Raw genomic sequence first — 23,920 nt, 5'->3', positions numbered from 1 at the left:
TTCAAGCATCAGGCTTGGAGATGCGAGGAACTGCCAGGACTGAAAATTAAATGATTTCTCTACTTTAGCAACTTAGGAACTATGATGAATTTGAAAGTATTGACAATCATGTTGAATGTTACAATGAAAATGAAGATTTGGAGGATGCAGCAGTTTCTAACTAGCCTCAGTTACATACACTTGTGTGGCTGTTAGACACTATAATGTGCTAAGAGCGAACAGTTTTTAAATAACATCAGTTCTGTAAGTATGCTTGTGTAACGTTATCCATTTGAGTGAACCAATGCAAATTTACAAATCAGTGAATTTTGGCACTAGTTCATATAGAAAGGCAATGAAGGCTGTCCATTATCGGCAATAGGTGTCTGTGTTGATTTTGTTCAATCAAACGAACACGGCAGTGTACATGGTATAAATTCCTCTGTCGATAACTGTTAGGAACTAATACACAGTTTTATAGTACAAAGTAATATTGGTGGTGTTCTAATTTGTTCTGTTTTTCATTTAAATACAGAATTTATTACTCAGTTAAATGGTAGTTTGTCTTTTATAAACGATCTCAATGAAACCAGCTAATTGGGCAGCCGCATAATGGGGCCAAAATGCACTGGTCCCACTGTCTTAACTAATTGTTTATAAAAGTGTGCCCAGAAAATGCAAGTTTGACTTCTTGGTAACTTTGTCTTCAGTGTGAGTGCATTTCCCCCTTCTCAATGCAAACAAGCAGTGCAGCAGCCAGTCACATGACCGTTTTGCAGCTGACTCTTACCCTGGCATCAGTACAAGGTGGCAGGAATGAGAAAGCCGCAAATGTGGAACTGCAGTCAAGCTGTGTCCAAGTGAAGTCACGAAAACTCAATGTAATGACTCATGTTTCGTGTGGTGTAGCAGCTGCTACATCCTGCTCTGACCAATAAACTCACTGAACCAAAACCCAGTACTTACCACCGCCTATGGTCCCCTCGTATCCAGTGACATCATCCAGCAGGTGAGCTGGTGGTGCGGACGGAAATTCCTCGGCCTGGGGAGCTCCAAGGTAAGCTGCAAAGACAGTGTGACACACGCTTCTGTTGAATGAATGGGACGAGCCATCAAAAGAGATGAAACAGTCTTTATGACTAATTTGCCCTTATATCTATATTTATACTCCTCTCAGAACAAAGAATAGAAGAATCACAAAAAGTGGTGGATTCGCGGATGAAGTCCTCCCCATGAGCGAGACATCACCAAGGAGCACTTTCATAGGAAAGTTGCACCCATCATAAAGGACTCCCACCATCCAGGCCGTGCTCTCTTCTCACTACTACCATCGACCAAGAGGTACAAGAGTCTTAGGACCCACACCATTAGACTCGGGAACAATTATCACCCTTCAACCATCATGATCCTGAAGCAGAATGGATAACTTCACTCTCAACTCTGAACACAACCCCATGGACCCATAACAGTATTCTTTGTATTAATTAGTTAGCTAGTTGCACAGTCTTCATTCAAACCTTGTTTGTTTTTCAGAGCATTTTTCCATTGATTCTATTGTATTTCTTTGTTTACTGTGAATGCCTGGCTCAAGGTAGTATATGGTGATCTATACATACTTGGATAATAAATTCACTTTGAGCTTGCTTTATTCAATCTGGACTTGTTGTTAATTGTTTTTTTTTTTGCTTTGCACTGTGTTGTTTTTTGCAGATTTTTTTCTATAGCATTGGGACTGGGATGTCTGGTAATACACATAGGACTGTCCCCAGCATATCCTTGGTTATTAATGCAAATGATGCATTTCACCGCATGTGTGCAAAGTCCGATCTTACTAACTAAAGAGAAAAGTAGGAACAAGTGAAGACAATTCACTCCCTTAAGCCTGGTGTGTCCTTTAGTGGAATCCAGGTTGACTTTTTATTCCAATTCCACTTTCCTGCCCTTTCTTCATTTCCTTGGGTACCATTGTCTGTATAGAAATCTATCTCTCTCAGCATTAAATATACCCCAGGACTCTGCCCTAAGAAGTTCCTAAGATCTGCAACCCTTGGAAAGAAAATAAATTTTCATCTCAGTCTTAAATTGGCTTAAATTTTCTGGGACTATACCCTCTGCTTCTGGACTCTTCCAGGAGAGAGTGCAGGATGTCAGAATTGAACCTGTCTATCCCTCTAAGAACCCCTAACAATTTTCAAAGCTTCAAAATTATTTTCTCTCATTTTTCTAAACTCCAGTGAGTCCCTACCTGTTTAGGCAAACCCTTCACACTCAGGCTCAGGCTAGGATCATTCTAGTGAACCTTCACTAAAATGTTTCCAGTGAAATAGCTTTCACTGTCTCGTGAAGCCAACATTGTTCACAGTACTCTAATTGTGGTCTCACGTACATTGTCCAGTTGCAGGAAGACCTCTCTATTTTCATACTCCACCCCTTTTGGGCCAGTATTCCAGCTGCCTTCCCCACAACCTGCTGAATTTGTGGGCTCCTAGTCACTAATGGCTATTGAATCATTTAAAATAGCTCTGGTCACTATTTACAACAATGCACAGTGGATGCAGAATTGCTCTTCTGATGAACCAAACCTATGGGCCAGTAATTCTAAGAGTGATAGAGACAGACCTGCAGCATATATGCAGGTATCTCAAAATTAATCTCCACTAAAATGGCTGACCATCTATCTGCATTGTACAGGCAGTTTGCTGCGCTTTTTCATATAAATTGGGTTGCATGGCAGCATAGCGGTTAACACTTTACAGCGCCAGCAACGGGTTTGATTCATGCTACTATCTGTAAAACATTTGTACATTCTCCCTGAGACCGTGTGGGTTTCATCTGGGTGCTCTGGTTTCCTCCCACACTCCAAAGATGTTTGGGTTAGTAATTTGAGGGAACGTTACCTTGGTGCCAGAAGCTCGGACTGTGTCGGATGTTGATGCAAACAGCACATTTCACCTGACGTTTTCATATTACGTGTGATAAAGAAAGCTATTTAAAAAAATGTTCAATCTGATCTAAAAAATTAGCCGGGCTTCATGTCTCAGTATATTGTGGGGGGATCATGGGAATTTTTTAATTAACTTTTAAAATAGGCAGTGAGCTGCAGTAAATTTTGGAGATGCTATCGATAGATATACACAAACTCGCCACACACAATGGAATTGAAATTTAGCTATCCCCACAGCATGATGCAGCTACCACCATGCTTCACAGTAGAGACGGTGTGTTTTTGATGATGTGTGGTGTTTGGCTTACGTCAAACATTGCGTTCAGACTGATGGACAGAAAGATCAATTTTGGTTCCATCAAGCCACAGATTCTTCTTCCAGATGAATTCAGAGTCTCCCACATGCATCCTGGTAAACTCTAGACAAGATTTCTTGTGAGTTTTTTTTCCCAACAGTGGCTTTCTCTTTGCCATTCTCTCATAAAGCTGTGACTGGTGAAGCACCCGGTCAACAGTTGTTGTATCTGGAATCTCTCCCATCTCAGCCACTGAAGCTTGTAACTCCTCCAGAGTTGCCATAGGTCTCTTGGTGGCTTCCCTCACTAATCCCCTTCTTGCACGGTCACTCAGTTTTTGAGGATGGCCGGCTCTAGGCAGATTTACAGCTGTACCATATTCTTTCCATTTCTTGATGATTGACTTAACTGTACTCCAAGAGATATTCAGTGACTTGGAAATGTTCTTGTATCTATCTCCTGACTTGTGCTTTTCAATAACTTTTTCGTGGAGTTGCTTGGAGTGTCCTTTTGTCTTCATGGTGTAGTTTTTGCCAAGATACAGACTCACCAGCAGTTGGATCTTCCAGGTACAAGGTGTATTTTTACTACAATCAGTTGAAGCACCTTGACTGCACACAGTTCTCCAAAAACAGATCACCATTTAACTAATAATGTGACTTCTAAAACCAACTGCTAGGAAAAAGCTGAGGAGTAAATTTAAAAGGTGGGGAGAGGGGAGAGAGAACCACCAGGTGATAGGTGAAACCTGGAGGAGAGGGAGCTGGGAAGTTGATTGGCGAAAGAGACAGAAGGCCATGGAAGAAAGGAGGAAGGAACACCAGCAGGAGTCAATGGGTGGGAAAGGAGATGAGGTGAGAGAGGGAAAAGGGGATGGGAAATGGAGAAGGGGGTTGTTGGGGGACATTACTGGAATTTTGAGAAATCGATTTTCATGCCATCAGGTTGGAGACTACCCAAATGGAATACAAGATGTTATTCTTAAAACTTAAGTGTGGCCTCATCACGACAGTGGAGGCGGCCGTGGATGGACATATTAGAATGGGAATGGGAAGTGTAATTAAAATGGGTGGCTACTGGGAGATCCCATTTGTTCTGGCGGACGGAGTGTAGATGCTCGGCGAAGTGGTCTCCTAATCTACGTCAGGTCTCACCGATGTACAGGAGGCCACACTGGGAGCACAGTAAATGACCCCAACAAACCTGGAAGACTGTTTAGGACCCTGGAAGGTAGTGAGGGAGAAGGTGTAGGGACAGGTGCAGCACTTGTGTCACTTACAAAGATAAGTGCCAGGAGGGAGATCAGTGAAGGATGAATGGACAAGGGAGTCACCTAGGGAGTGATCGCTGTTAAAAGCAGAAAGTGGGGGGAAGGAAAGATGTGCTTGGTGGTGGGATCCCATTGGAGATGGTGGAAGTTGTGGAGAATTATGTGCTGAACGCTGTGGCTGGTGGGGTGGTAGATGAAGATGAGGAACCCTACCCCTGTTAGGGTGGCGGGAGGATGGGGTAAGTGTAGACGTGCATGAAATGGAAGAGATGCGGTTGAGGGCAGCTCTGATGGTAGAGGAAGGACAGACCCTTTCCGTGAAAAAGTAGGACATCTCCTTCCTTCTAGAATATAAAGCCTTATCCGGAGAGCAGATGTGGCAGAGATGGAGGAATTGAGAAAAGGGGATGGCATTTTTACAGGTAGTAGGGTGGGATGAGGTGTAGTCTAGGTAGCTGTGAGAGTCCGTGGGCTTATAATAGACATCAATGGATAAGCTGTCTCCAGAGACAGAGACAGTGAGATCGATAAAGGGAAGGGATGTGTCAGAAATAGACCAGATGAATTTGAGGGCAGGGTGGAAGTAGGAAGCAAAGTGGATGAAGTCGACAATTTCAGCACGGTTGCGGGAAGCAGCACCAATGCAGTCGTTGATGTAGCGTAGGAAAAGTGCAGGAGGGTCACCAGTGTAGGCTCAGAACATAGACTGTTCCATGTAGTTGACAAACAGGCAGGCATAGTTGGGCCCATGTGAGTGCCCACGGCTAATTCAATGTTATAAAATAAAGCATGAAAACTTCCAAAGGGTGACTACATTTTTTAGGCACTGCAGCTTCCCTCTGGGATGAGAGCCACCTGGCATGCCAAGATGAGATAAAGCTGCAAATGAAGGGTTCTAGGGTGATACTGTTGGCCAGTTACTTTACTAATTCTGAAGTATTATTATCCTTTAATGTGTAGATTCAATTAGCTATTAATACCCATATTACCGTATTGTGATTGGTGATTGATCATGCAAATAAGGAATTTGAACATCCTCAAGGTAACTAATTGGTCAATATCTGTATCCAACTAGACAACTTCTGTATAAAAATGGGACTTGTTTGTTCAAACTTCAGAACACAGTTTGGTGACCAGGGCCATGCTGTTCTCCTTGAGCACAAGTAAATAAACTGTGATTGACTGTGACTTTTCAGAGTCCAGTTAATGGGTGACAATATGTCCTCATCACTTCCAAAGCTTCTCTTCAGTGTTGTTCAACATGTGGAACCACTGATTTATCAGCTGTGGGAGGAAGGTGGGTGTTAGCAAGAGGCAGTTTCCTTGCCCACATCTGACCTGAGGCCATGGGGCGTCACAGCTCCGGGAATTAATGATGAGGCAACCCAGGCTTCCTACTTCCTGCATTCACTGACGAGCCTGTCCTGCACCGCTGCCCCGAGTTAGCTCCGAACTCACTCGGGCAGGGAGTAACCATTTAAAACTCTCACTGAAGCATCAACCAGAATTCTTTCAAACATTTAATAACCAAACAAATGGCACAATCAAATATAACCACGTCAGTGATGTTCAATTCCATTCAGCTAGTCCATCCTCACTTCTAGCAAGACCACAGAATATATTCTAGCATGGCCTAATATGACAAGGAACACATGAGCTATATCAGTGCCAGCTGATAACTATCTCCAACAAGAGAGTCCCTAATCATCTCCCCTTCACATTCATTAACATTACCATGATGCAGTCCACAATTATTTACCTCCTAGGAATTACCAATGATCAGAACGTCAACTAGGCCAGCTGACAAATACATGGCAATGAAAAGCAGGTCAGAGCTAGGTACGCAGTAGCGAGTGGCTCACCGCCTTTCCGCCATTTACAAAGCAAAGCTCAAGAACACTGTGGGATGCTCTCCATTAATCTGATGGAGAGCAACTCCAACGCTCAAGAAACTCAACACTATCTGGAACAATCCAGACTACTGACCTGCATTCCATCAACCACACTAACCGTTCATTGCCTCCATCACCAGCTCACAGTGTGTAGCATCTACACCGTGATTATGAGCCCAGACTAATCCAGTGGCATCCCTCCAAATGTGTGACCTCTACACCAAGGGGTGGAGGTCAGGTTGTGCATGGGAATGCCAAAAATGTTGTAGGTCCCTTTCCTTCACGCAACATCCCAACTTGAAAATATGCTGTCCTTTATCACAGCTGGGTCCATATCCTAGAAGTCCCACTCCAACAGCACCATGGCTGTTCACTAGATGGACTGTCATGATTCAAAAAGAGAGCTCACTGCCACCTCCTTGAGGGCAAATAGGATTGGGTGATAAATGCTAGCAATATCCAAGTCCCCTCAAAAAAAATTAACTAAAGCAAAACCTATTTCTAGAGATCATAGGGTTCTATAGCATGGAAAAAGGTTCTTTGGCTCAACCTTTCCATCTCTAGTCAGCTAGTCCCATCTGCCTGTGTTTGGCCCACAGCCCTCTAAGCCTCACCTATCCACGTACTTATTCAAAGGTTTCACAGGTACATTTAATGTCAGAGAAATGTACACAATGTACATCCTGAAATTCCTTTTCCTCGCACACATCACAAAAACAGAGGAGTGCCCCAAAGAATGAATGAAAGTTAAATGTCAGAACCCCAAAAGCCCCTCCGAACTCCCCCCTCCCACGGGAAAGCAGCAGCAAAACAACAATCCCCCCCCCCCACCACGTAGCAGCAGAAAAGACATCGGCACCCTCCACCGAGCACTCAAGCATGCAACAAAGCATCAATAAGGACAGACTTGCAGTACCCAGAGACTACTAGTCCACCCGATCATCCGATCCAGAGAGATATCTCTCTCTTCCTCCCCCCCCAAAAAGGGAAAAAGAGGTGCCTCCATTTCACATGGCTCCGTATCTACAAGGCTTTTAAAATGTTGTTAATGTGCCTGCCTCAACCACTGTTCCTCTCAGCTCATTACAAATAAGCACCTCCCTTTGTGTGAAGAAGCTGCCCCTGATGTCAGCTTGGCAACCACGAGGAAATCTGCAGATGCTGGAAATTCAAACAACACACACAAAATGCTGGTGGAACACAGCAGGCCAGACAGCATCTATAAGGAGAAGCACTGTCGACGTTTCAGGCCGAGACCCTTCATCAGGACGAACTGAAAGGGGAGATACTAAGAGATTTGAAAGTAGTGGGGGGGAGGGGGAAATGCAAAATGATAGGAGAAGACCGGAGGGAGTGGGGTGATGCTAAGAGCTGGAAAGGTGATTGGCGAAAGTGATACAGAGCTGGAGAAGGGAAAGGATCATGTGACGGGAGGCCTCGGGAGAAAGAAAGGGCGTGGGTGGGGGGAAGCACCAGAGGGAGATGGAGAACAGGCAGAGTGATGGGCAGAGAGAGAGAAAAAAAACAAACAACTAAATATGTCAGGGATGGGGTAAGAAGGGGAGGAGGGCCATTTGGTTTGGTACGATGAGTTTTGCTGCTTTGAACATTAGTCCTGATGCATAGCTGATTTCCTCTTTAAATGTCCAGTATTTCTGCATTTCTTTTGGAACATCTTTTCTTTCTGTTGACCATCCATTCATTGTAATGTCTCTTAGCATTTGCAGTTCAGGATCATCTGCAGTCGCTTTCCTGAACGTGTTCAACTTCTCCTCAGAGATGGGTAGCTGAGGTGTAACCCAGTTGACCTCCAGCTCTCTTCCTAGCAACTCTTCCTTTTGCTCTTTGAGGTAAGCACGGCTCAAAGCATCAGCGATGTACAGTTCTTTTCCTGGCTTATAGGTGACTGTGAGAGTGTACCTCTGTAGCCTGAGAAGCATCCTTTGCAGCCTCATAGGAGCTTGATGAAGTGGTTTTTTGAAGATGCTCTCAAGTGGATTGTGATCACTCTCAACCTGGATTTCTTTGCCATATACATACTGGTGGAACTTCTCACACCCATAAACTAGGGCAAGTAATTCCTTCTCGATTTGAGCATATCGGTGTTGACAGTCCATAAGTGCTTGTGATCCATACGCCACAGGCCTCCCATCCTGCAGTATAACAGCTCCTATTCCTTCAAAACTGGCATCCACAGACATCGTCACCGGTTTATTGATATCATAGAACTTGAGTGCTGGTGTATTAGTAACCGACTGCTTCAATGTGTCAAAACTTTTCTTTTGTTTGTCTTCCCAATGCCATTCAGTGTTGCTCTCTAGTAGCTTTCAAAGTGGAGTGCTGACCTCTGATAAGTTGGGAACGAATTTGGCAAGATACTGTATCATGCCCATGAACCTCAATAGTGCTTGGTTGTCTTCGGGTGGTGGTAGCTGTACCACAGCCCTGACCTTTTCATTATCAGCGCTGAGTAAGTGACCTTATGTATTTGATCTCTGTAGTTCTGATCTTACTTTTACTTTTGTTCAGTTTTAGGTTGTATTCACGTGCTCTCTCTAGGAGCTTCCTCAGTCTCTGAACATGTTCCTCAATTGTGTCACCCCATATCAGCAAATCATCTATGATGTTGACCACCCCGCCCAGGCCTTCAATCATTTGTGCCATGGACCTCTGATGCAGAAGAAATCCCAAAGGGTAGACGCAGGAAACGATATCTCCCTGTGAGCGTTTTGAAAGTGCATAATTTGGAACTTTCCTCATTCAGCTTGATCTGCCAGAAACCTTGATTTGCGTCTAATAACGAAAAGTGTTTCGCATTAGGCATGCGGGAGACAACCTCTTCAACCGTGAGCAGAGGATAGTGCTTTCTTTTGATGGCTCAGTTGAGATCTTGTGGATCCATGCAAATCCTCATCTTTTTTTCTGTGACCACTGTCACCATACTATTCACTCAGTCGGTCGGTTCTATTTGTCTCGTTATGACTCCCATCTGTTGCATTCTGTGTAGCTCCTCCACTACTCGATCCCTGAGAGCTACTGGAATCTTTCTTGGGGCATGCATGACTGGTGCAATAGTTGGATCAATCTGGATATGGTGTTTCCCTGGTAAACATCCTAATCCAGAAAACAAGTCAGCAAAGTCTTTGAGAATGTCATTTTCTTTCTCAACACCATAGATATGCTTCACCAGGCCTAGCTCTGTGCATGTTGCTTTGCCCAGTATTGCTGGAACATGTTGCTGTACTATCTCAAACTCTATCTTGTGTTTTTGTCCTTTGTACACACAGGTGGATGTTTTCTTTCCCAATGGCGCCGTCTTGTGGCCGAAATATGCAACAAGCTTGCAGGTGGATTTTCTCAGTCTTCCTCTGATGTCCAGTGAGTTGAATGTTTCTGCTGACATTACATTGCACTTCGCCTCAGTGTCAAGCTTAAATGTCACATTCCTCCTGTTTATCATCAGATCTTGAGTCCAATCATCTTCATCCTCCATCTCTGCATTGTCAATATTTTTGATGCATACCTCCTGTTCCACTTCAACTGTGCCAATGAACATGTCACTGTTGCCCTCAGCATGCATTTTCCTTGCGTGCTCCTGCAATTTGCACACCTTTGCAAAGTGATTTTCTTTCCTGCATAATTTGCATGTCTGACCAAAGGCTGGACATTTTCTGTATCCATATTTATAACCACATCCGTTACAGTTAACTTCCTTTTGATCATCCTGTGGAGCTGGCTTTGTCCTACTCTTGTCAGTTTTCACAGTTTTTATTTTGTGCACTTCAGCTTCTTCATTGAGCACTTTAACCTGACTTGACCTGATCTCGCTGGCACGGCAAACATCAATCGCCTTTTCTAATGTAAGCTCCGCCTCTCTCAATAGCCTGCCTCTCACTTGATCATCTCGTATGCCGCATACAATCCTGTCACGTATTAAAGAATCATGCAGTTGTCCGAACACCGTTTTTTGCCTTGTTCTTCAAATCTGTTATATAGGCGTCTATAGTCTCTGTCGGTCCTTCAGCCCTCGTGAAAATATGTGTCGGATGTACGGTAGGTTTTTTCTCGGTTCACAGTAATCTTGAAACTTTTTCTTCAACACTTCAATTTTATTTTGCTCATCATCTTGGAAGACAAACATGTTGCAAACCTTTATTGCCTCTTCCCCCCGCCACATGCACTTTCACTGCACTTTCTCCGTCTTTTCAGCTACGCCGTTAGCAGTGCCAAACAGCTCAAACTGCTGGATCCATATTTTCCAGTTCTCAGCAAGATTACCTTGTAGGCTTCAACTTGACGGTGGCTGTAACTGTGACATCTTTTACAAGTCTTTTCTTCCTTTTTTTTTCGCGATTTCTTCTGACACCATGTAGTATTGATGTGACTCACACACCACTGTAGATTGAACAACCATGTTTATTCAACAGTCCTCCATTTTCTTAACCTACGTCCTGACGTCATACACACTCTGACCTACGAATACTCACACAGTACATTACAGCAGGAAGGACAGCAGAGCAGAAATGACCAGAGTTTCTGTGAAAAATGAGGGAACTGCAAGACAGATATATTCCAAATAAAAAATTTTCGAATGGAAGAAGGACACTACCGTGGCTGACCAGTGAAGTCAGAGCCAAAGTAAAAGCAAAAGAGAGGGTATACAATGAAGACAAAGCCAGTGGAAAGATAGAGATCGGGAAGCTTTTGAACACTTGCAGAGTGAGTCTAAGAAGGTCATTAGGAAGGAAAAGATGGATTCTGAAAGGAAGCTGGCAACTAATATCAAAGAAGATACTAAAAGCTGTTTTAAGTATATAAAGGGTAAAAAGTTGAGGGCAGATATAGAACCAATAGAAAAAGACACTGTAGATATTGTAATGAGAGATGCAGAGATGACAGAGGAACTGAATATATATTTTATATCAGTCTTCACAGTGGAAGATGTCTGCAGTATACCAGACATTCAAGAGTGTCAGGGAAGTGACGTTTGTGCAGTGAAAATTACGACTGAGAAGGTGCTCAAGAAGCTTAGTGGTCTGAGGGTGGATAAATCTCCTGGACCTGATGGAATGCACCCTCGAGTTCTGAAGGAAGTAGCCGGAGAGATTGTGGAGGCATTAACAATAACCTTTCAAGAATCGACAGATTCTGCCATTGCACCGGATGACTGGAAAATTGCAAATGTCACTCCGCTATTTAAGGGTGGGAGGCAGCAGAAAGGAAGCTATAGACCTGTTAGCCTGACATCAGTGGTTGGAAAGTTATTGGAATTGATTGTTAAGGATGAGATTACGGCATACCTGGAGGCACATGACAAGATAGGCCAAGGCCAGCACGGTTTCCTGAAAGGAAAATCCTGCCTGACTAACCTACTGCAATCTTTTGAGGAAATTGCAAGCAGGGTAGACAAAGGAGATACAGTAGATGTAGTGTACTTGGATTTTCAGAAGGCCTTTGACAAGGTGCAGCATGGGAGGCTGCTCAGCAAGACAAGAGCCCATGGAATTACAGGGAAGTTACTAGCATGAATGGAGCATTGACTGATTGGCAGAAAGCAGAGAGTGAGAATAAAGGGATCCTATTCTGGCTGGCTGCCAGTTACCAGTGGAGTCCCACAGGGGTTGGTGTTGGGAGCGCTGCTTTTTACAATGTATGTCAATGACTTGGACTAAGGGATTAATGGATTTGTGGCTAAATTTGCTGATGATACAAAGATAGGTGGAGGAATGGGTAGTGCTGAGGAAACAAGAGAGCCTACAGAGAGACTTAGATAGTTTAGGGGAATGGGCAAAGAAGTGGAAAATGAAATACAATGTATGGTCGTGCACTTTGGTGGAAGAAATAAACGGGCAGACTATTACTTAGATGGAGATGGAATTCAAAATGCAGAAATGCAAATAGCCATGGGAGTCCTTCTGCAGGATACCCTAAAGGTTAACCTCCAGGTTGAGTCAGTGGTGAAGAAGGCAAATGCAATGTTGGCATTCATTTCTAGAGGTATAGAATATAAGAGCAGGGATGTGATGTTGACACTCTATAAGGCACTCGTGAGACCACACTTGGAGTATTGTGTGCAGTTTTAGTTTAGAAAGGATATACTGACATTGGAGAGGGTTCAGAGAAGATTAACGAGAATGATTCCAGGAATGAAAGAGTTACCGTATAAGGAACGTCTGGCAGCACTTGGGCTAAATTCCCTGGAGTTCAGGAAAATGAGGGGGAAATCTCATAGAAATATTCTGAATGTTAAAAGGCCTAAACAGATTGGAAATGGCAAAGTTAGTTCCCATGGTAGGGGAGTCTAGGACAAAAAGGCACAACTTCGTGATTGAAGGATGTCCATTTAGAACAGAGATGCAAAGAAATTACTTTAGTCAGAGGGTGGTAAATCTGTGGAATTTGTTGCCACGAGCGGCATTGGAGACCAAGTCATTGGGTGCATTTACGGCAGAGATAGATAGGTACTTGATCAGCCAGGGCATCAAAGGGTATGGAGAGAAGGCAGGGGAGTGGAGATAACTGAAATAATTGGATCAGCCATGACTGAATGGTGGAGCAGACTCGATGGGCTGAATGGCCTACTTCTGCTCCTATACCTTGTGGTCTAATGGCTTTGGTCGCAGGAGTAGGGAGATTGGAACTGCCCGTCCATTGCTTCAACATCCAGGGTACGGTTTGAGGGAAAACTCACAGCTGGAGGTTAGTATGTTTCATCACTGGGCTAAGGAACACATGCACCAACTGCCTCCCCATGCATGACCACAATGAGGAAATTCTTCTTTCTGAGCACGGTTTCTCAATTTACAGAATGAGCCAAACTGCTGATTAAGAAAAAGCAAGAGGAAGTGTGTGTTTCCTAATAAACTCTCAGTGGAGTTCCGATGTGGCAGTTTTGTCGAACCCATCTTCCCCTGACTTGGAAAATCCAATGGTCAAGTGCCATCCGTTCTAATTACCCAGGGAGTTCTCAGCCGTGATCCTTACTGCAACTTACCGGCTACAATCAAGCGTTCACGATACCGCACGAAGCCATCTCCAAATAAGAAACAGTCCATCCTGACACATTTCAAATCATAGTCGGAGACTTCAACCAGGCTTGTTTGAAGAAAACCCTACCCAATTACCATCAGCATAAAACCTGTAGCACCAGAGGTCCCAACAAACTAGACCACTGTTATACCAAGATAAGGAATGACTACTGTTCCATGGCCAGATGGCATTTTGGTAAATCAGATCAGTTGGTTATCCTTCTCCTACCTGCATACAGGCAGAGGCTAAAGAGGAAAGCTCCAGAGATCCGACACCAAAGAGGTGGTCACACGAGGCTACGGGATTGTTTTGAGTCAGTAGACTGGGCAATGACCAAGGACTCATTTGTGGATCAGAATGAACAAACCATCATAGTCACTGACTATAAAACAGTTCAAGACAGTTCTGTCCCCACTCAATCATTCACAGTCTTCCCCAATCAGAAGGCATGAATGAATCACGAGATCCAAAATCTGCTGAGAGCCAGATCAGATGGATTCCAGTCTAGTGACCAAGAAAGTTACCAGAGGTCCAGGCACAGTCTCACTCAAAGGATTCAAAGCTGAAACGATTCAAAGTACTTTTATTATCAAAATATATATAAATTATAGAACCTTGAGATTTGTTTGCTTATAGGCAGCTGCAAAGCAAGAAACTCAAAGAACCTAATTTTTAAAAAACCAACACTCCCAATGCGCAGATTGAGAATTTGTGGCTTGATTTGAAAAGGGCTGCTCACTCATGATCCCCATGCAATCTGACAGAGCTTGAGCATAGTCCTGATGTGCAAAGCTGATAGACACCTATCCATACAGACTCAAGGCTGTAATTGCTGACAAAGGTGCATCGACTAAATACTGGCTTGAAGGGGGTGAATACTTATGCAATCAATTACTTTGTGTTTTATATCTGTAATTAATTTAGTTCATATTGTAGAGATCTGTTTTCACTTTGACACTAAAGAGACTTTTTCCGTTATGTGTCAAATTAAATCTAGTGTGATTCAATGTTATAAAGAATTAAAATATGAAAACTTCCAAGGGGGGGGGGGGGGGGTGAATACTTTTAAAGACTTTTTACAGGCACCGTATGTACATTGCTAATAAAATTCACTTTGAACTTTTAACCACAATTTGCCTTGGATCTTTGTTTACATTTAACTACATAGTTTATTCGTTTGGCCTGAGTCATCAACATACTGGAAATGGACTTTGCACATTCCCCATGACCTCTGCTGTGCTGGAGAGTGTATTATAACAAGCAACACCCCAGTTGCAACCTTTGGAAATATGTTGTTTCTAGGTCCCAGAGTTTAGCTGCTTGCTTTATCACAGTACATTTTTTTTTCTTTGTGCTAAACCTACGCACCAAGGTCAGGGCAATTTTGGAAAATTACTGATCCTGATTTTCCACGTTGCAATTTTTACTTTCTGGCACATTACTGGTTCTGCTGAAGGGAATTTGGGCAACTATATGAGATGAGCCCTCTTGGTTCAACTACTTCTGCTTGGCTGTCATCCCTACCAACACTTGAGCAGGATAGGGAGTGGATTGATTTACTAAATCAGGGAGAGTTATTTCTGCTAAATCATTATTCAGCTTAAACACATAGAGAAGAAATTAAGTATTGAAACATAAACGTTTGTCAACTGCACAGGGCAATAGTGGTAGCTTCGCAGTTAAGTTACTCTACTGCCTTTCCAGATGTCCGGATTGCAATTCAACAGACCCAAATTTATGTTACTGTTGCAGCTCTGGACATTTATAAAGTCATTATAAATTCATTAGTAATGAAGACCACATAAACAGCTGGATTATCATTAAAAACCCATCTGGTCCACGAATCCCTACTCAGTGAAGGAATTGTATCTTCCTTATCGGGTCTGGACTCTCATACGGTCATAGAGCTCTACTGCACATGATCAGGCCCTTCGGCCCACTTGGTCCATGCTGAACTGTTATTGTGCCTAGTCCAATTGACCTGCACCTGGACCAAGCCATCAATGCCCCCATACCCCCTTCCTTCTACATTCTCTTAAATGTTGAAAATGAATGCACATCAACAACGCGATAAGACTCCTATCCGCCCTCTGGAATGGACCAGCAAACTACTCAAGAGTATTTTTTGGAACGGGCTACAAAAGATGATCCTGCCACCAATACCTACATCCCAAAAAATGAATAACCTTAGAAAAAATTCTGGGATTACTTGTACAAACCATAGATAACTCTGCTCTCTAGGTATTGAACAACAGAACTTGTCCAACTTTGCCACTAATGGGGGAAGCCAGTAATCCCACCTCAACTTCGCTCCTTCTGCTTAGTTCTCGTCCCCACTTACATACAGTGAGTTCTAAACAAGGTCACTTCTGTAAATAATTAATACCTGCGCCTTCCCCTACACCTCTACCATACTTCGAACTGTTAGTGAAGCAACACATCCCTGAAGTAGATTTCTGGTAGTGAAGTAAGGGCTAGTATGTAAATTGGTCACATGGGTGTAATTTGGCCGCGTCTTTGCTGGGCACAGAACGTGAAGCTGCCTGTGTTCCATCCACTGAAACCCGAAGTTCCAAATCCCCTCCCCCCTTCTCCTTCCTTCCTCTTTAATGATGTTTCTAAAATTCCAGCTTCCTGACCTGGTTTTGGGTCAGGTAAGTTATAGTGATACAACAAACAAGATGGTGCAGGAACTCATTGAGTCAAGCAGTATTTGAGTCGGGAAACAGAAAGTGTGGAACGAGCTGCCAGCAGGAGTGGTGGACATGGTTCAATTTCAACAGTTATGAGAAGCTTATGTAACTACATTGCTGGGAGGGGTATGGAGTGTTATGGTCCAGGTACTGGTCAATGGGATGAGGAAGAAAAATACTTAGATCTGGACTAGATGTGCTGAACTGCGGGATTCTGTGTTGTAATGCTCTATGATTCTAGGCCAGACGATCCTTCATTCTATCGTCATCAAAGTACTCATACCATCGGAGATCTCATCACTTCACGCCACATCCTCAAACGTGATAGAAACTGGCAGTCCAGGTTTGGGGAAACTACTTGCAACGTCAAAGTCAAAGTAAATTTGTTATCAAGGTATGTATACAGTGTGTCACCTTATACTACGTTGGAATTCATTTTCTTGCAGGCATTTTCAAGAAAATAAAGAAATACAATAGAATATATGAAAAGCTATACATAAACAAAGACTGACAAAAAAAATGAGCAAAAGACAAATTGTGGAAAAAAGCTGCTCTCCCAATCTTTAGTGATAATATGTAGTAATTATAAATAAAAAGGGAATCTCTTCATTTTAAAGTGTCTGAATTTCATAGAAACATAGAAAACCTCCAGCACAATACAGGCCCTTCAGCCCACAATGCTGTGCCGAACATGTACGTACTTTAGAAATTACCACCGGTTATCCATAGCGCTCTATTTTTCGAAGCTCCATGTACCTATCCAGGAATCTCTTAAAAGACACTATTATATCCACCTCCACCACTGTCACCGACAGACCATTCCAGGCACTCACCACTCTGTGCATAAAAAAATCACCCCTGACATCTCCTCTGTACTTACCTCCAAGCACCTTAAAATTGTATCCTCTCGTGTTAGCCATTTCAGCCCTGGGAAAAGGCCTCTGAATTTCAACGCGATCAATGCCTCTCATCATCTTATACTCCTCTGTCAGGTCACCTCTCATCCTCCATCGCTCCAAGGAGAAAAGGCCAAGTTCACTCAATCTATTCTCATAAGGCATGCTCACCAATCCAGGCAACATCCTTGTAAATTGCCTCTGCACCCTTTCTATGGTTTCCACATCCTTCCTGTAGTGAGGTGACCAGAAGTGAGCACAGTACTCCAAGTGGGGTCTGACCAGGGTCCTATGTAGCTGCAACATCACCTCTTGGCTTTTGAACTCAATCCCACGGTTGATGAAGGTCAATACATCGTATGCCTCTTAACCAGTCAACCTGCACAGCAGCTTTGAGTATCCTATGGACTCAGACCCCAAGATCCCTCTGATCCTCCACACTGCCAAGAGTCTTACCATTAATACTATATTCTGCCATCATATTTGACCTACTAAAATGAACCTCCTCACACTTATCTGGGTTGAACTCCATCTGCCACTTCTCAGCCCAGTTTTGCATCCTATCGATGTCCCACTGTAACCTCTGACAGCCCTCCACACTATCCACAACACCTCCAACCTTTGTCTCATCAGCAAACTTACTAACTCATCCCTCCACTTCCTCATCCAGGTCATTTATAAAAATCATGAAGAGTAGGGGTCCCAGAACAGATCCCTGAGGCACACCACTGGTCACCGACCTCCATGCAGAATACGACCCGTCTACAACCACTCTTTGCCTTCTGTGGGCAAGCCAGTTCTGGATCCACATAGCAATGTCCCCTTGGATCCCATGCCTCCTTACTTTCTCAATAAGCCTTGCATGGGGTTCATTATCAAATGCCTTGCTGAAATTGATATACACTACATCTACTGCTCTACCTTCATCAATGTGTTTAGTCACATCTTCAAAAACTTCAGTCAGACTCTTAAGGCCATGCTGACTATTCCTAATCATGTTATGCCACTCCAAATGTTCATAAATCCTGCCTCTCGGGATCTTCTCTGTCAACTTACCAACCACTGAAGTAAGACTCACTGGTCTATAATTTCCTGGGCTATCCCTACTCCCTTTCTTGAATAAAGGAACAACATCTGCAATCCTCCAATCCTCCAGAACCTCTCCCATCCCCATTGATGATGCAATCTCCTCCCTCACCTCCTGCAGTAGCTTGGGGTATATCTCGTCCATTCCTGGTGACTTATCCAACTTAACGCATTCCAAAAGCTCCAGCATATCCTCCTTCTTAATGTATGTATGCTCAAGCATTTCAGTTTGCTGTTAAGTCATCCCTCCAATCGCCAAGATCCTTTTCCATAATGAATACTGAAGCAAAGTATTCATTAAGTACCTCTGCTATCTATTCTGGTTCCATACACACTTTTCCACTATCACACTTGATTCTATTCTCTCATATCTTATCCTCTTGCTCTTCACATACTTGTAGAATGCCTTGGGGTTTTCTTTAATCCTGCTCACCAAGGCCTTCTCATGGCCCCTTCTGACTCTCCTAATTTTGTTCTTAAGCTCATTCCTGCTAGCCTTATAAATTTCTAGATCTCTATCATTACCTAGTTTTTTTGAACATTTCTTGAATATTTCTTGACTAGATTTTCAACTGCCTTTGTACACCACAGTTCTTGTACCCTACCATCCTTTCCCTGTCTCACTGGAATGTATCTATGCAGAACACCATGTAAATATCACCTGAACATTTGCTACATTTGTGCCATACATCTGAGAATATCTGCTCTCAATTTATGCTTCCAACTTTCTGCCTGATAACTTCATACTTCCCCTTACTCTGATTATACGCTTTCCTAACTTGTCTGTTCCTATCCCTCTCCAGTGCTCTGGTAAAAAAGATAGAATTGTGATCACTATCTCCAAAATGCTCTCCCACTGAGAGATCTGACACCTGACCAGGTTAATTTCCTAATACCAGATCAAGTACAGCCTCTCCTCTCATAGGCTTATCTACATACTGTGTCAGGAAACCTTCCGAACACACCTAACAAACTCCACCCCATCTAAATCCCTCACTCTAGGAAGAGATGCCAATCAATATTGGGGAAATTAAAATCCCCTATCATGACAACCCTGTTATTACTGCACCGTTTCAGAATCTGTCTCCCTATCTGCTCCTTGATATCCCTGTTACTAATGGGTGGTCTATAAAACGCACCCAGTAAAGTTATTGACTCCTTCCTGTTTCTAACTTTCACCCAAAGAAACTCTGTAGACAATCCCTCCATGACTTCCTCCTTTTCTGCAGCTGTGACACTATCTCTGACCAACCGTGCCACGCCCCCACCTCTTCTGCCTCCCTCCCTGTCCTTTCTGAAACATCTAAAACCCGGCACTTGAAGTAGCCACTCTTTCCCCTGCCCCCCATCCAAGTCTTTGTAATGGCCACAACATCATAGCTCCAAGTGCTGATCCACGCTCTGAGCTCATTCGCTTTGTTCAGATTACTTCTCGCATTAAAATAGACACATCTCAAACCATCAGTCTGAGTGTGTACCTTCTCTATCACCGGCCTATCCTCCCTCTCACACTGCCTACAAGCTTTCTCTGTTTGTGAGCCAACCTCCCTTTCCTCTGTCTCTTTAGTTCGGTTCCAATTTCCAGTGGAAGTGTTACCATTCAGCACTATTAATATGATAATGAATAAATGTATGTCACTGTTTTATGATGTACAAGGCTATCTTGCTTCCATGTTGATCTGTATACTCAAACTATATTGTTTACTGTAACTATATACTCAAACCCCTTTTTTAATCGCATGAACCCAGCAATTTAACATTTCAGTCTTCCGCACTATGGGCATTCTCTTAAAGACGATGCTCTTCTCAGTCAAGCTTACGGAGCTGGGATGTCGTGTGCCTCAGCACATCCACTGCAATACTCTGCATCAAAATAGTTACTCAGTTGCTGGGAATTTGCTTGACAGGCATGCATCAGGCTCAGTTGCACAATCCAGGACTTTCAACAATGAGTGGCAATCACAGGAAATTTCACATGATCATTACATTTGTGCTTCTGGTGAGCAACACAGGCCACTGACTGAGAAATATAATTTTACCTCCATTTGTAACCGTGGGTAAAAGCTGTGGGCTCAGGGGCTGAAACGACTGGTCAGGTTCAATGTTTCTGCAACAAAAATACATGACATGATCAGTGCAAATTGTGAAGACTTTTGTGCAGATCATATGTAGGTTCAGTCTGGTTTACAAAGATTGAAACTATCTAAATGAAAATGGGCTCATTATCACAAGTACACACAATTGCCTATTATTTCAATTTTAATATCACAAGAGACCAAAAACAAAATATGAAGTGTAGGAAGAGCTTAATTTGCACAAAATGGCTGCAATGTCAATCACAACAGACCAGCCAATGAAGTGTTGGCCATATACCACTAACTTTGCCTAATTTTCTCTGAAGTGGATTATAATGGCAGGGCAAACAGGAAACAGTTATCATAGTGCATCTGCTTTTTTGGTTGACAAGAAACAGACAATCGCGTTTTACCAGGATCAGTGCTGGTGCACAATAAACGCAGCAGACATACAGTGTAGCACATAGAACAGTAGAGGGCAGATGTTGTGTTGTCCTTTGAATCTATTCTATCATCAATCTAATCATTCCTTTCTACATAACCCTCCATGTGGGTGGGGGAAGTGGGAGGGCGAGGGGTATAATGGCAGGGCAGGTCATTATATTTGATTTACAAATATAATATTGCAAATCAATGTGATAAAACTGGCCATATCCCAGTCTTCACTTGTCTCAGCAGACCTCGGGCGGACCAGTGGGCTCCTTATAACTCCTCTCCAAGGCCATCAAGCTATGGATACAGCCATGGGAGAAAGGTAAATTGTTAGAGCTACTCTTGCAGAGATCCTGATTATCCAACACCTGGATAGATGCCTCGCTTCCCCAGATGCTGCCTGACCTGCTGAGCATTTCTGTTAGTATTTAACAATCTGCTGCAGGAACGCAGTGGGTTGAGCAGCATCTGTTGGGGGGGGGGGGCGTGGGAACTGAAAATGTATGGTTCAGGTAGAGCCCTTTATCAGAATTCCAGCAGATTGCATCCTGCTCCAAGATGCCAGTGTCTCCAGTCTTTTGTACCTCCTCGTCTGTCTCTGTATTTTTTAAAACCTCTATTAATCTGTAAACATCCACCTTCTATTTACGTTCTCCAGGCAAATTAGCTACAATTAACATCCGTCATCACTCTCTCCCAGCCAGCACTACCAACATTTGAGCCAATCAGTCCCCTGGTTTCCTTCAACTTTCTTTTTTGTTCTCTCAGACCCTACCCACTTTTTTGTAACTGAGTCCAACATGCCTCCTAAATGCATTATAGACACACTGTGGAGAGTTTACTGACTGCATCACGGCCTGGCTGGAAACACCAATGACCTTGAATGGAAGAAACCTGCAAAAAGTAGTGGATACTACCGAGTCCATCAAATGTAAACCCCTCCCCACCATTGAGTGCATCAACTTGAACTGCTGTCACTGGAAAGCAGCATCCGTTATCAAGGACCCCCACTACCCAGGCCGAGCTCTCCTCTTGCCGCTAACATCAGGCAGAAGGTACAGGGGCCTCAAGTACTGCACCATCAGATCCAGAAGCAGTTATTACCCCTCAACCCTTAGGCTTCTGAACTAGAGTGGATAACTTCACTCACTGCAACCCTGAACTGATTCCACAAGCTTTGGACTCACTTTCAAGGATTTTACAACTGACATCTCAATATTATTTATTCATTATTATTCTGTTTTTCTTTTCTTTTTGTATTTGCACTATTTGTTGCCGTTTTAACATTGGTCGTTTGTCCACCTTTCTGTGCAGTTTTTCATTGATTCTATTGTATTTACTCTGAATGCCTGCAAGAAAATGAATCTCAGGGTACACACAGAGTAGATTCCAGTTAACTGGGACACATCAGGACCAGTACATTATAAGTGGCTGACCCAATTAGCTGAAGTTTAATAGAAATAATTGGAAATGTATAAAAAAGGACAAACTACCTGAGTAACAAGTTATGTATTTAAATGAAATTACAACAGGAGGAATTACAACACCAGCAATACTGTGATAGTACTAAGAAACTGTGTAACTGATCCTAAAATTTACCAATGGAGGAATTCATTCAGTGTACACTGTTGTTTTTTTTTAATTGACCATAAATGAACTAAATTAGTGCAGATCACTTCATTACGCAATCCATTGTTTTCTTTAAACCTGATGGTGTTGTGTGTTTGTAGTCAAGGGAACCGTTCAGCACGGTACTATAAAAAAAAGGTATGTTTCCTCTGCATTGTAGATGTCATCTGCACAAACTTTTTGAAGTTGGGGAGTTTTGTAGATTTCCACGTTTCTGCACTTGCAGCACCAGCACTACATTTCTCACCATGTGCTCTCCTGAATTTAATGTGGTGCCAATATTTCCACTGGGACAACCAACCAGCTGTTGCTTTAAAACCTTCGTGATCAGCCTCTTACCTAGCTCCTCTAGACTTGTTTGTTTTTAACATTGGTCCCCAGACGTGCACACCTCATCCAGTTACAATGGGAAACTAGTGACTGAAGGTCACTTCCAAAGTCTGAATCCTGACCTTCAGCTTTCATTTTTGGGACATTCCCTGTTGTCCCACATGTAATGCCCATTCTTCACGCAGTTTATCTTGCTGATGGATCAAGCATGCAATTGTAGATTTTGTCACTTCAGTTATCTCTATCAGCTGATAGTGAGAAGTGGTAAGCAATTGACTTTTAACTTGGTCCAGTGAAGTAATTTTTTTGGCTAGTGTGAAATCTTCTCATGGCATCCAGCCAAGGGTCTGAAATCTTTTAAAGTCAAAATAAAAAGCAAAATGACTGAATCAACATCCATCGGCACAAGTACAGGGTATCTGTAACCGGTGCTATCTAAAACAGTTCGCTTTAAGTACAGTGTAGTGTCTAACAACCATATAAATGCACACGACTGATGCCAATTAGAACTGTTCAGCAACAGTCTCCTGACCAATTAAGTGGCATAGAATCCCAAATAAATGAAGGGAAGCCAGACTTTTCTCAATTAGTTTTTGTTCTTTAAGAGATTGTCCAAAATAAGTGGCTGTCCCAATTAACTTGAATCCATGGTGCGTATTTAAACATATTTATTTATATAAAAATAAACATTTACTTTGAAACTTCTTCCACAAGTTCCGACCAAAGGTCACTAACTAGCCTTAACCCAGTTTCTCTCTCCACAGATGCTGCCTGACTTGCCAAGTATTCCCACCATCCTCTGATATTATTTTGAACTCAGGGCGCCACATAAACGCAGGTCTTTCCAGCTTTAGTGCTGTATGAGTTTCAAGGAGCTACATTTACAAGGGTAACTGAAAAACATTAACACTCTCTCAAGAAGGGGAGCGGGAGGGGGGGGGGGATGGTGAAGGCCGGGGTTCAGAAGAACTATTAATGGTTGAGATTACGCTGCTGAGACACGTTTTGCTGCTGAATATAGAGAAATAACGAACAATATCAGAACCACTTCTGCGGTCCCAGTGGTACGGGGGTGGGGGGCAAGCTCTCCTCTGGTATGGACTCCGGCCACAACTGCTATCACCCCGGACCCGGGAGTTCGCGGGGTTGCCTCAGCAACAAGCTGAGCAGAGCACGTACCTGAGCAGGGGCTGCCTGTCCATGGTGCGAGGAGCGTGAGCTTGGACCGTGGTGGACACTCGCTCCCACTCGTGTTTCGGGGCAGCTCAGTCAGTTTCGTTTCCTCGTCCTGTTTACCAGGAGGTACGATGTGCCAGCAGAGGCCAGCCCACCACGGAGGCGGATGTGACTTCATTATCAATCACTCGCT

General features: G+C 43.3%; 1 protein-coding gene across 1 annotated transcript in view; it reads right to left on the bottom strand.

Moving 5' to 3' along the window:
• LOC140741921 (protein SSUH2 homolog) overlaps positions 1–23,876 on the bottom strand; it is a 64,293-nt gene extending 40,417 nt beyond the window's left edge. Inside the window, exons 1-3 of the mRNA XM_073072490.1 lie at positions 23,731–23,876; positions 20,125–20,192; positions 946–1,041 (exon numbers count right to left, since the gene is read on the bottom strand). Of these exons, the coding sequence (XP_072928591.1) occupies positions 946–1,041; positions 20,125–20,192; positions 23,731–23,753 (187 nt within the window). The 5' untranslated portion in view covers positions 23,754–23,876. The remainder of the gene's footprint in view (positions 1–945; positions 1,042–20,124; positions 20,193–23,730) is intronic.
• Between the last annotated feature and the right edge of the window lie 44 nt (positions 23,877–23,920).

This window comes from Hemitrygon akajei, chromosome 19, assembly GCF_048418815.1.
Source record: "Hemitrygon akajei chromosome 19, sHemAka1.3, whole genome shotgun sequence".
NCBI classification, from domain to species: Eukaryota; Metazoa; Chordata; class Chondrichthyes; order Myliobatiformes; family Dasyatidae; genus Hemitrygon; species Hemitrygon akajei.
This window is presented reverse-complemented; position numbering and strand designations above follow the sequence as displayed.